General features: G+C 41.5%; 1 protein-coding gene across 6 annotated transcripts in view; it reads right to left on the reverse strand.

Annotated features, from left to right (window-relative positions):
* The window catches only part of LOC105389255 (atrial natriuretic peptide receptor 1), a 195,650-nt gene that overhangs the window by 3,212 nt on the left and 179,719 nt on the right, over positions 1–12,719 (reverse strand). For all 6 annotated transcript variants that reach the window (XM_048622101.1, XM_048622102.1, XM_048622103.1 and 3 more), the window contains 3 exons: positions 12,527–12,719; positions 9,600–9,674; positions 8,383–8,482 (listed from right to left, as the gene is read on the reverse strand). In XM_048622101.1, the coding sequence (XP_048478058.1) occupies positions 8,383–8,482; positions 9,600–9,674; positions 12,527–12,719 (368 nt within the window). The remainder of the gene's footprint in view (positions 1–8,382; positions 8,483–9,599; positions 9,675–12,526) is intronic.

Raw genomic sequence — 12,719 nt, forward strand, 5'->3', positions numbered from 1 at the left:
AAATGGATGACCAATGGGGTCATCATACTAAAAGGGGAACCTGAAGAGATCAGACATAAAATAATAGACATTTAACTTTTTATGACCTTTGGGGGGCTTGTCGCTCACGTCCGTAGGTACAAACCCTAGTTACCCTACACGTGTCCCCTGGGTGGTGCTAACGAGTGACAACGCCGAATGTCGGGCGGCGGTAAATCGACCCGACCTCCTCTCCTAGCAGAGGCGGCGATCTCCCGCCGTAAAAAAGGAGAATCACCAACAAGCCTGCCAAGTGCGGTGATTATGGCAAATACACCTCCTGATGGAAAAAACAAAGCCCCGGCCCCCAGTCCCCGGCAGCCCCGCTATCCCGGACTCCGGTAGCGGTCACGGTAACGGCGGGGCAGGGGGTGCGAAGAATCTCCGGCAGAGAGTCGGCTACCAGCCCAACCGACCCTTGCACCTGGCAACATATAACGCACGGACACTGAGGGAAGACGTGAAGATAGAGGAGCTGGAAGAGGAAATCAGCAAGTTAAAATGGGACATTATAGGGTTATCCGAAGTCCGACGAGAGGGAGAGGATACGGAAATTCTCCAGTCCGGAAACTTGCTGTACCACCGGGAGGGCGACCAACTGTCCCAAGGGGGTGTCGGGTTCATCGTCAACAAGTCCCTCGTCAACAACATCGTTGAAATCGGAAGTGTGTCGACACGGGTTGCGTACCTCATCCTGAGAATATCTAAACGATACTCAATGAAGGTCATACAGGTTTACGCACCCACATCTAAGCACACCGATGATGAGGTCGAACTTGCGTATGAAGACGTATCGTCTGCCCTGCGTAAGCTCACTACTCATTTCACGGTGGTGATGGGAGACTTTAACGCGAAACTCGGAAAACAAGAAGGCGGCGAGACGAAAGTGGGGTCACATGGATTTGGAGTCCGAAACCATCGTGGGCAAATGCTGGCTGACTTCTTGGAGAAGGAGGGCCTCTATATGATGAACTCCTTCTACAAGAAGAAGCCACAAAGGAAGTGGACGTGGATTAGCCCCGATGGGAAGACTAAAAACGAGATCGACTTCATATTGACGGATAAGAAGCACATATTCAATGATGTCTCAGTGATCAGTAGGGTTAAGACCGGCAGCGATCACCGACTCGTAAGAGGCACTTTGAATATAAACTGCAAAATAGAACGCTCCCGTCTAATGAAGTCCACGCTCCGTCCTACTCCTGCTCAAATCCAGGATCCCGAAAGCTTTCAGTCTGAGCTTTGCGACCGCCTGATATGTTTAGAGAATTGCGTTACAGTTGACGATTTAAATAATAGGTTTGTGGAAACTGTCCGAGAGGTAGGATCGAAATATTTTTCGTCCCGAACCAACCGAGGACCTCAAAAACTCTCAGATGGGACTCTGAGTCTCATAAGAGAACGGAGAGAAATGAGGTTGCAGTCTTCAGTTGATATGGTCGAATACAGACGTCTAAACAGACAGATCGCCAAAGCAAGACGTTGCGATATGAGACGCTACAATTGCAAGCGCATTCAAGACGCAATAGAGCAAAACAAGGGCTCCAAAGTCTTTGCTAGAGATCGACCTGTTCGGCAGACTCTGTTGACCCAACTGAAGACCGACACTGGCAACACCGTTTCATCAGTGCCCGAAATTCTGGGAGAAATTGAGAGATTCTACGGACAGTTATACACCACAACACAAAACCCTATTAGCAGCGGTGCTCACGACAGCCGAGCGCCACTCACCCGACACTATACCGAAGATATTCCGGACGTCAGTCTAGACGAGATTAGTATAGCTCTCAAACAGCTAAAAAACAACAAAGCTCCGGGAGATGATGGAATAACGACAGAACTTCTGAAAGCCGGCGGTAGACCGATTTTAATAGCACTTCGGAGGCTGTTTAATTCCGTCATACTCGAAGGCACAAGCCCGGAGGCATGGAGCAGAAGTGTAGTGACTTTGTTCTTCAAGAAAGGCAACAAAGCCCTATTGAAGAATTATAGACCCATTGCACTTCTGAGCCATGTGTACAAGCTGTTTTCGAGAGTTATTACGAATCGTCTCGAGCAAAGACTCGACGACTTCCAGCCACCCGAACAAGCCGGGTTCCGAAAAGGCTATAGTACCATAGATCATATACACACGCTTCGGCAGGTTATACAGAAGACCGAGGAGTATAATCTACCTTTATGTCTAGCGTTTGTGGACTATGAGAAAGCCTTTGATTCTATTGAGCTCTGGGCGATGCTTCAATCCCTTCAGCGGTGCCATATAGACTATCGCTATATCGAGGTGTTGAGATGTATGTACAATGCTGCCACAATGTCAGTTCGATTACACGAACATAGCACAAAACCGATCCAGTTGCAAAGGGGCGTGAGACAGGGAGATGTTATTTCTCCGAAACTGTTCACCTGTGCACTGGAAGATGTTTTTAAGCTTGTAGAGTGGAAAAGACTGGGCATTAACGTCAATGGCGAATATATCTCTCATCTACGATTTGCTGATGACATAGTTATTATGGCGGAAACGCTGGAGGAGTTAGGCGAAATGCTCACAGACCTCAATGATGCCTCTAAACAAGTTGGGCTGAAAATGAACATGGACAAGACAAAGGTCATGTCGAACGAACATGTTTCATCATCGCCCGTAACTGTAGGAGGTGTCACCATCGAAGTTGTCGATCAGTATCCCTACCTAGGACAAGTGATCCGATTAGGTAAATCCAACTTCGATAAAGAGGTAGCTCGTAGAATCCAACTCGGATGGGCAGCGTTCGGGAAATTACGACACATCTTCACTGAAAACATACCTCAGTGTCTGAAAACAAAAGTTTTCAATCAGTGCGTGTTGCCAGTGATGACTTACGGAGCCGAGACGTGGTGCTTCACCAAAGGGCTTATCCACAAGCTCAGAGTTGCTCAGCGTGCTATGGAAAGGGCTATGTTAGGCGTGTCCCTGCGAGATAGGATTCGTAATGAAGAAATCCGCAGGAGAACTAAAGTTACCGACATAGCCAAAAGGATTAGCACGCTGAAGTGGCAATGGGCTGGCCACGTAGCCCGCAGAGCCGACGACCGCTGGAGTAGAAAGGTTCTGGAGTGGAGACCCCGTGTCGGCAAACGGCGTGTCGGTCGCCCCCCAACCCGTTGGTCTGATGATCTGCGGAAGGTAGCGGGAAGCCGCTGGATGCAGATGGCGGGTGACCGTTTGGGGTGGCGATCGTTAGGAGAGGCCTATGTCCAACAGTGGACTACAGAAGGCTGAGAGAGAGAGAGAGAGACCTTTGGGAAATTTACCCTCTGAGTAACGTAGCAAATGTTAAAGTTGTTTCGTTTACTCAGTAGAATATGTCGTTCCAGTCACTGAAAGGGTTTGTTTACTTTATAAAGTTACATGTTTTCATCACAGGTTTCATCCCTGAAAATTTAACTCCAGACGAACCTTTGATCCACAATTCAAAACAAACTTTGTCACTCCATCTTATTATTATTGGCGTACGAAATACTACCGTGAATATCACGACTTCTGTACCACTCATTTGAATTTCAATGCTGATAGGGAAATTGGGAGAAATATATGTAGATTATACGCACGTTCGATGCTACGAAAAAGAAATTTATTTATATTGAGAATCGTAAGTTTTGCGTGCTTACATAAATTTATGTGGCAGAATAGACGGGTGTTGAACCGAGCTTTGGCCAAATCCGGAGAGTAAAGTCTGCCCGTCTGTGTCAGTTACTCTAGAAATGGAATTGGGGATCCTAATAAATAGATTGGTACCGACACTGTTTGTCTATTGAATAAACAGTGTGAGTTTTGATAGTAAGCGTAAAATATAAAAGTTGCCGTTTGCGACATAGAAAGTAAGTAACTCATAGATAGCTTGTTGTGTTATATTATGTATTTATGTGACTTTTACGGAAGGTTAATTGTAAGAGATTGCTCGTAGCGATAATTGCTCTAGTTGTCTGTAATTTCCCACCAGTGGGACACTAATATGGATATTTATATTTTAAAAAAAATCTGCAAGTATATTTTTTAAGTTATGTTCAATTAAGTTATAGTTGATTGCATAAATCATTAATTAGGCAGTATAAATTCCCAAGCTGTGGTATCCCACGACACGCCATTGAATACAGCTGCCGTGGGTGTGGGTACACGTTATCAGCATCTGCCTAGTCATATTTGCCATGTTATTATTATTCTATAGAAGCATCGGTCCTTTGTCCCTATCACAAGGACATACTCAGCTACTTATTATTTATCAAATACTCACATTGGTTGGAGGCAAAACGAGTATCTGTGGAGCTTCCAATTCATGCCAATATGACTGTTAATCTGGGTTGAAACATAATAATTTATGTTAGCATGCTGGATATCCAACTAATGCGATTTCCGGTCGAGTCAAGATGTTACCGAGGTTTGGAGCATTAGTGAATTTGCAGCTCGCCAACACGTCAAAGCTTTCGTAGATAAGATCAGAGTATTACGCTGCTAAATTTAAAAGGTATATCAATATATAATTAGGTTGTGTAGTTAGTGGACCATTACGTAAATCTACTTAGTAAGATAAAAATATTATCAATGGTTTTTTAATGACTCGAGACCCTTTAATTTAATCACTATCACATATATTTTTAAGCTGCTATTGCAATTAGTAAAATATGAAATAGGTTAATGCGATGTAAACCTGAAAAGTGACTATTGCAAAAAGTATAAATGAAATTTCAAGCCTGGAACGTTAAGCCTTGGCTTAGAAAGCCCCAAGTATTAAATTATTGAAAGCCGGAAAACCTGAGCGGCTTATTTTATTACGATGAAAACTGTGTTATAAACTGCGCGACTAAGGGTCCGACAGACATATAAATACTTAATTTAAAAATGTTAATATATTTGTGTTATAATTATTTTTAAACATTTAAATTTTGTTCATGGCAAAATATTGGATCTTTCTCAGATTCGACCAAAAAATATTTTCCATTGTGATGGAAAATCTTATAATTTTCGTCATTGGGAACACACTGTGTATAAGTACAAAAAATAGTATCTAAGTTTCGAGACACTTCATATTTCTAAAGAAGTTGAGAATACGACGACCGAATGGCGCAGTGGTTAGTGACCCTGACTACTGAGCCGAAGGTCCCGGGTTCGATTCCCGGCTGGGGCAGATAATTGTTTTAACACAGATATTTGTACTCGGGTCTTGGGTGTTGATATTTATATTTAGTATCTATCTATCTATGTATTTGTGTAGATATATCAGCTGTCCGACACCCATAACACAGGTTCTGCCTAGCTTGGGGTCGGATAGCCGTGTGTGAGATGTCCCCACATATTTATTTACCTAAGTCAAAGCAACTTGCTTGCATTCTTCGATGTAAAAAGGAATGTTTTCACACTTTATCTCAATCGGTACATTTTTAGACATAGATTTTTCGCATATTTCCAGCAGTGAAAGTGTATGGTACCTAGTTCATTAGCTAATAATGGTACAGTCAGCTGCATAAGTAGCTCTACACTTTCGAACCTTGTCAATCTAACAAACCACCTATCCATTCATTGAGCATTGACGGTTCCTCAGTTTGACAAGGTACAGAAGTGTATAACAACTTATGCAGCTGACCGTACATTGACTTGCCTCCGGGTAGTTCAAAAACTTTGCCAACTTACAAACCACTCAAAAACTCAAATATTAGCAAATTTCGTCCCTATTTGTACCGCGCAACGCCTCAGTCGGTAATACGAAACTCATTTTCTTATTGAATCAACAATCTGAATTGCTAAGTGGCACAACCCTCAACAAGCTTCGAATGTATGTAACGAAGTACTGTCTGCAAAAATGAGAATTTCACACACGGATTCAACAATTTTAAACATTGTAGGTAATGATGGAAATTTTGAAAGTTACTACAATTCATATACCGAACAGATTTAGGTTTCTCGCATCTACCTGACAAACAAAGAAAGCTCACAAATCCTTTCAATTGTAACTTCTTTTATTATTGAACTATTTTTCATTTTGTTTAAACGAAATATTACCAAACGAATTTATTAATTTCCTTTATTTTAAACTGTTCTGTTTTGTTGACTCTACTTGGTCGTAACAAGCATTATCTATACCATAATAAATACGTATTGTGGCCTTACGGCTCAGTGAAAATGTAAATAATTAAATTTGCTTCTATTATTTCATACAGAAATAAACACACTGTTGTTTGGATGTGCAAAAAATGAGATTTTAGAACACGGTGTTCATAAAACTTCTGATAGTGAAAGTATAACATGATACCTATCTACATTTATAAATATGTTTTTCTTTGACGATAATACACCATGGTAGTGGTTAATAGATACCCTGACTTCTATGTCGAAGGTCCGGGACAGATGTTAGTTTAAATTAAAGATTTCTTTTTGGGTCTTGGGTGTTAATGTGTAGTTACACTATCTATGTGTCTAGTTGTCCGATAGCCCTATTACAGGCCTGCATTCTGCCTAGTTCGGGTCGGATGGACGTCATGGACGTGTGTGAGATGTCCCCACGTATTTATTATTATTATTGTTACTTTATCAAAACACAAACTCAGGAACCGTTAATTACATCAATGGCGGTTTTTGAAGTTTGATTTCGGTGAATGTGATAATGAAGAAGTACTAACAGTAACGTAATCCGTATAATTTAGCGCAATATCTGTGTCGGTTCCGGATCGTGACCTCGCATATGGAGGACTAAATTATTTCACCACAGTCCGTGATTTTGGACCGTTTGACGCCATTGGAGTTGGACGAATTTACATGTTTTGTAGGATGTAAAATTAATTGTGTAATCAGTGAATTTCCGTTACTTGGAATTACCTAATAAGGGAGTATTCACACTTTTTCCGAACCATGGTCGGAAAAAAACCATAGGAAAAACTATCGGCGCTGGAGAGAATCTTGTGCGACTACAAAATGGCCGCCATAGGTCTCACCCTCTCGGTAAGATCGTCAGGTTTGTAAAAGATCTGGACCTAGAAAGTGAAATTTGACTCAAACAGGCGGGTCACAATAGATGTTTTAAGGTTGCAGTGGCGAATGGGCACTGGTTGCCCTCCTCCTGTTTTCAATAAGTATAACTTTTGTAACGCCTGTAGTTGTGTGCAATGAAGTAGGTGATGATGATGATTCTGTCCGACCGGGTTCGGTTAGCATACTGGATATCCAAAGTAGGTATTATGTGTCTATCTATCTATCACCAAGCAGAGATTTTTGCACATATATGACCTAAGTAAACCAATCTGAATGCACTCCCATCCTTAGGTTCAGCTGGTCGTGCGGGCGGTGTCGGATGCGGAAGAACCAATCACAGAGCGGTATTTATGACGAATTGCGATATAGTGACGCTTATCTACGTCGATAGCGAACCCGTGTAGCGGTAGCTGGGTTAGGTTCTAGATCTAGACACCGACCTGAGTGCAGCCCGATCCTCAGACCGTGTACTACCATGTCACCGTCGGCTGAGTTAGCGCCGCATAATAATACGAGTAGCCGCTACACGGATTCTTTATCAACATCGATTAACTCTTTTACACAGCGCCGTATTTATGACGAATCGCGATATAGTGTCGGGTTATGCCCTTCCATTATACGTCAGTTTCACGTGGAGTTTTTATACTATTGCCGTGTCAAGGAGGAACATAATAGGAAAAACTATAGGCGTTGCAGCCGGTACACCGGTTTCTTATCGACTTCGATAAACTTATTTATTCAGCACTGTATTTATGACGTCAATAAACTCATTTACACAAAGCCAGATTTATGGCGAATCGCGATACAGTGTATTTTATATACTTATATCGATAAATAACCCGTGTATAAATGGCCTGGGTTTAGACACGAACCTGAGTGAACCCCGATCCGCAGGTTGAGCTGGTCGCGCGGGCGGTGTCGGATGCGGAACCGGCGTACGGCTTCGCGAAGAGCCAGCGCCATCCGCGCTATCTCGCACGCGTGTCGTGTCCCGTTGCGGACCGTGTGCTACCATGTAGCTACTGACTGAGTTAGCGGCGCATTATAGGTGCTATAATGGAGTTTTCAGACTTTTGCCGAACCATGGAGGAAAATATACCTACTACATAGGAAAAACTATCGGCGCTGTAGTCACTACACGGGTTTCTTATAGACGTCGATAAACTCAATTACACAGCGCCGTATTTATTACGAATTTCGATAGGTATACATATATCGACGCTGTAGCCGCTACACGAGTTCCTTATCGACGTCGATAAACGCGATCTACCAATCACAGCTCTTTGTTTATGGCGAATCGCGGTATAGTTTTGTTTATTTGTCGATAACGAACCCGTGTAGCAGAATCTGGTAGTATAGTCACCAACCTGAGTGCACCCCGATCCGCAGGTTCAGCTGATCGTGCGGACGATGTCGGATGCGGAACCGGCGTACGGCGTCGCGAAGAGCCAGCGCCATCCGTGCTATCTCGCACGCGTGTCGGGTCCCGTTGCTACTATGGACCGGACCGTGTGCTACTATGTCGCCGCCGACTGAGTTAGCGGCGTAGGTGTCTTATATAATTATGCCATTCTTATTATACTACAATGGCGTTTTCATACATAATGCCTAATGCCGAACCATGGAGGGTAATATACATAGGATAAATAGTCTGCGCTGCGGCCGCTAGCGCTACACGGGTATCTTATCGACGTCGATAAACTAATTAACACAGCGCTGTATTTATGACGAATTGCGTTACGTATCTACCGACGCTGTAGTCGCTACACGAGTTCCTTATCGACGTCGATAACCTCGTTTAATGAAAGTTATATATGCCGTATATATGGCGAATCGCGATATAGTTTCGTTTATTCGTCGATAACGAACCCGTGTAGCAGCATCTGGTAGTATAGTCACCAACCTGAGTGCACCCCGATCCGCAGGTTCAGCTGATCGTGCGGACGATGTCGGATGCGGAACCGGCGTACGGCGTCGCGCAGGGCCAGCGCCATCCGCGCTATCTCGCACGCGTGTCGTGTGCCGTTGCGGACTGTGTACTGCCATGTTGCCGCCGACTGAGTTAGCGGCGTATTATGCTACAGTGGAGTTTTTATATTCATGGAGGAATATATACCTACATAGGAAAAATTATCGGCGCTGCGGCATACACGGGATTTTTATCGACCTCGATAAACTCATTTAAAAAACGCCACATTTATGACGAATTGCGATATATTCACGTTTATTTGTCGATAACGGTCCGTGTAGTGGCAGCCGGTAATGAATTTAATGTGAGTTCCACCAATCACAGCGCCGTATTTATAGCGAATCGTGATAAATCCTGTAGGTTGGCTGGTAGCAAATGCTCTTAGCATTAAGCCCACCTTTTGTACATGCATTTTTATATTTGTGCAATAAAGAATTAAATAAATAAATAAATAAAGTGACTTTTATCTATGTCGATAAAGAATCCATGTAGCGGTCTATACAGTAGACACCCACCTGAGTGGACTCCGATTCGCAGATTGAGCTGATCGTGCGGACGATGTCGGATGCGGAACCGGCGTACGGCGTCGCGAAGAGCCAGCGCCATCCGCGCTATCTCGCACGCGTGTCGGGTCCCGTTGCGGACTGGCAGCCCGGAGACCACCATGTAGGCGTCGCCTATTGTCTCCACCTGGCAGGGGAACACAGTATTATGGTCATTGCATATATTATAAGATCGTAACGTAAAGGGATCGCCTCTTTTTCTTCTGTCAACCTGTCTGTTTGCCAGGTGTTCGCGTCGACCATAGAACAACGCGGACGCGGATGTAGCGTCGGCAGAAGAAAAAGAGGCGATCCTTTTAAGTTACAGTCATGTATACGGTAACTATTAGTGACAAGGATAAATAACCTAACCGAACAATGTTAAAAACCCGCGACATTCAACACTAAAAGTCGCATAATTTCTAAACGGCTGGACCGATTTTGATACAATTTAGCTATTAACAATTTATCATAAACTATGACTCAAAAGAAAAATAAATCGTAAATCAGTTCAGCCGTATTTACATTCAAAAAGCAATTACCTATAAAATTCCAGAAAGAAATGTGTAACAAAATGTGCAAACATTATAAATATTGACTTTGACCCACGGTATTTGACCTCTGTTTGTTATTCCCCGTATATTCACAAAGAGAACAAATAGTATGAAATGGATGGATTCGCCAATTAAATTCATATTAATCCCTGTGTAATATTAATACCGCTTCAAAGGGGTTAAAATACTAATAATACATATTTGCTTTGATCGAAAATGGTCTGAGTAATACCATAATTACCTATATTATTATATTTTATGGAAAAAATGGATTAGGTTCATATTTTTATTTACCTATTTTCATATTTTTAATCAAATAAGTTTTTTTTTGTTAACAGGATGCGTTTTTCATTATTATAGCTTTATTACAACTTTTTTTTGTTTTGTTATAAATTGGTATGTCTTTTTGGGAGTTTGTATTTAATTTATACGACTGAAAATACACTGTCTAAACTATTTATAATAAAACGTATATAGTATTACAGGGGACACTATTTTCATTATTTAATAGTACGGCTGTCCCATTTCAAAACACAGTAACCGCCAACTTTAAAAAAAAAAACGGGTCTTTGATTTATACATTATTTTAGGCGATTCCGCACAAAACTGCATTGTCAGAATATCAAAAAACCGCTTAGAAACGAAAATAAAATTTCTAAAAACCTAGTAACTCCACCCTGCGAAATCAAAAATGCCACAAAAACCATTTCAATACATAGTAAGAGCCACCAACCATTTTAAAACACAGTAAGTGAAAATGACTTACTAGGTTTTAAAATGGTCAATGGCGCTTACTAGGTTTTGAAATGGTCAGCAAAGGACAATTTTCGTCCGTTAATTTTAGTAAGTCACAAATGGCATACATTATTACTAACACTTTTTTCGAACAAAATATCAGACATTTCAGAACCTGTATCTTTGCACCAATGAAACCTAGAGAGTTGAATTAAAAGTAGAACATAAGTAAATTTTGTCTTCTTTATAAAAGCTATAGAGACCTTTCTCGTTAGAACCTTTCTACTAGCCCTATTTTGCATAAACAAAAAAAAAAACAAGTTATAAAACTGATTTTTAAATAGAAATTTAGGAAATATTGTCTAATTGAAGGCAGCCATAAATAATTTTCATGTTAGAGCCTTCTGAATATGGCTATTTAATTCATTTACATAAAACAAAAAAACAAACATAAAAATATGCCCGTATTTCAGCTATTACTTATAGTGCCGTCGTGTAAAAGTGCTGCAAAATTGGATTTATAATATGTGAAGGATCCCAAACATATAAAAAATGAAATTATTACGCAATTATTGCAATTTCAATATACTTAACTTGTCTTAAATGACACAATAATGGCCCTTACTAGGTTATGAAATGGTCAGTGAGGGCGGTTTTAGGGTGAGAAAACCATATAAAACCTAGTAAGTGTTTTCTTTTGTGCATTACAGCAACAATTTTAGTCATATTTAAATGAAATAGTATTGTATATAAAGCCTAGGTTCTGTCGCTTCTTTTAAGCTTACATTTGTTCAGATATCTATCATAGTTTTACCAGGGCATTGAAATGAAGGTACAAAAACGTTTTTTGGCTCTCCTGAACATTTTGTCTCATGGCTGTTACTGTGTTTTAAAATGGGACAGCCGAGTAGTCGCTATCACCCACAAAAGTCCACCAAGCAATAATCTTTTATGTATATGACCTGCACCTCTATGCCTATTGCTGATATCTATAACAAGTCATTATCGCAAAGACACTTAAAATAAAAAACGAATAATTTCCACTTTATTAGCATTTTTGCTGTGACGGAGTGTCGACCCCAAGTCAATGAGATGGTTCTAAGCAATAGGACGCCCTCTCCTCCAACACTGAAGTGTCACAGAACCGTCGAACGCAACGCTGAATATTAATTAAAGCACTCGAAAGATTAAGTGCGAAAAAATATTGAGTTTCGGCGAATTCTCAGCGCGGGGCCATCTTGAGAGAGTAGATCCTTTGTCAACTTGTTGGAAAAAAGTGAAGTTCATTTCAGGGGAATAGATCTTTCTGGTACCTTGGAAGCTAGATGGAAGAGATGGGTAGATCTTCGTAATCTGAAAATGTTTAGTTGCTTCTTATATAGAAAGCAAAAGAGCCTCGAGTGACGTAGTATTCTCTGTATGTACCTTATACGTCTGCTACCATACCACCACCAACACGTTAGCAATCCATAAACAGCGAGCGTCGCTCGCCTGTCAAACATCTGTCAGATCCATACAAGTTACGTCAGATTTTACAAGCGAGCATAGCTGCTAGGATTGTTCACATAGCTCATGTTCGGTAGTGGTTACCCACTTTGTTCCTTAGCTAATTATAGGTGAAAAACCTAAGCTCTACGGGATTTTTACCAACAAGTCTACAAGAAATACTCTTCTTCGTAATAGTATTCACAATTGACACTGTATCACTCACCTTATAAACATCATAATGCTCCAATATAGAGTCAAACAGCGTGTAGAGATCATTGAGCAAGTCCACAACTTGCATGGGAGTGCTCGCGGCGGAGAGGGCAGTGAACCCCACGATGTCCGAGAAGTAGATCGTCACTTGTTCGAAGGTTTCCGCGATGACTGATTGGCCGTTTATGAGCTGGGATGCTACTGAC

The sequence above is a fragment of the Plutella xylostella genome, chromosome 7, assembly GCF_932276165.1.
Source record: "Plutella xylostella chromosome 7, ilPluXylo3.1, whole genome shotgun sequence".
Classification (NCBI taxonomy): Eukaryota; Metazoa; Arthropoda; class Insecta; order Lepidoptera; family Plutellidae; genus Plutella; species Plutella xylostella.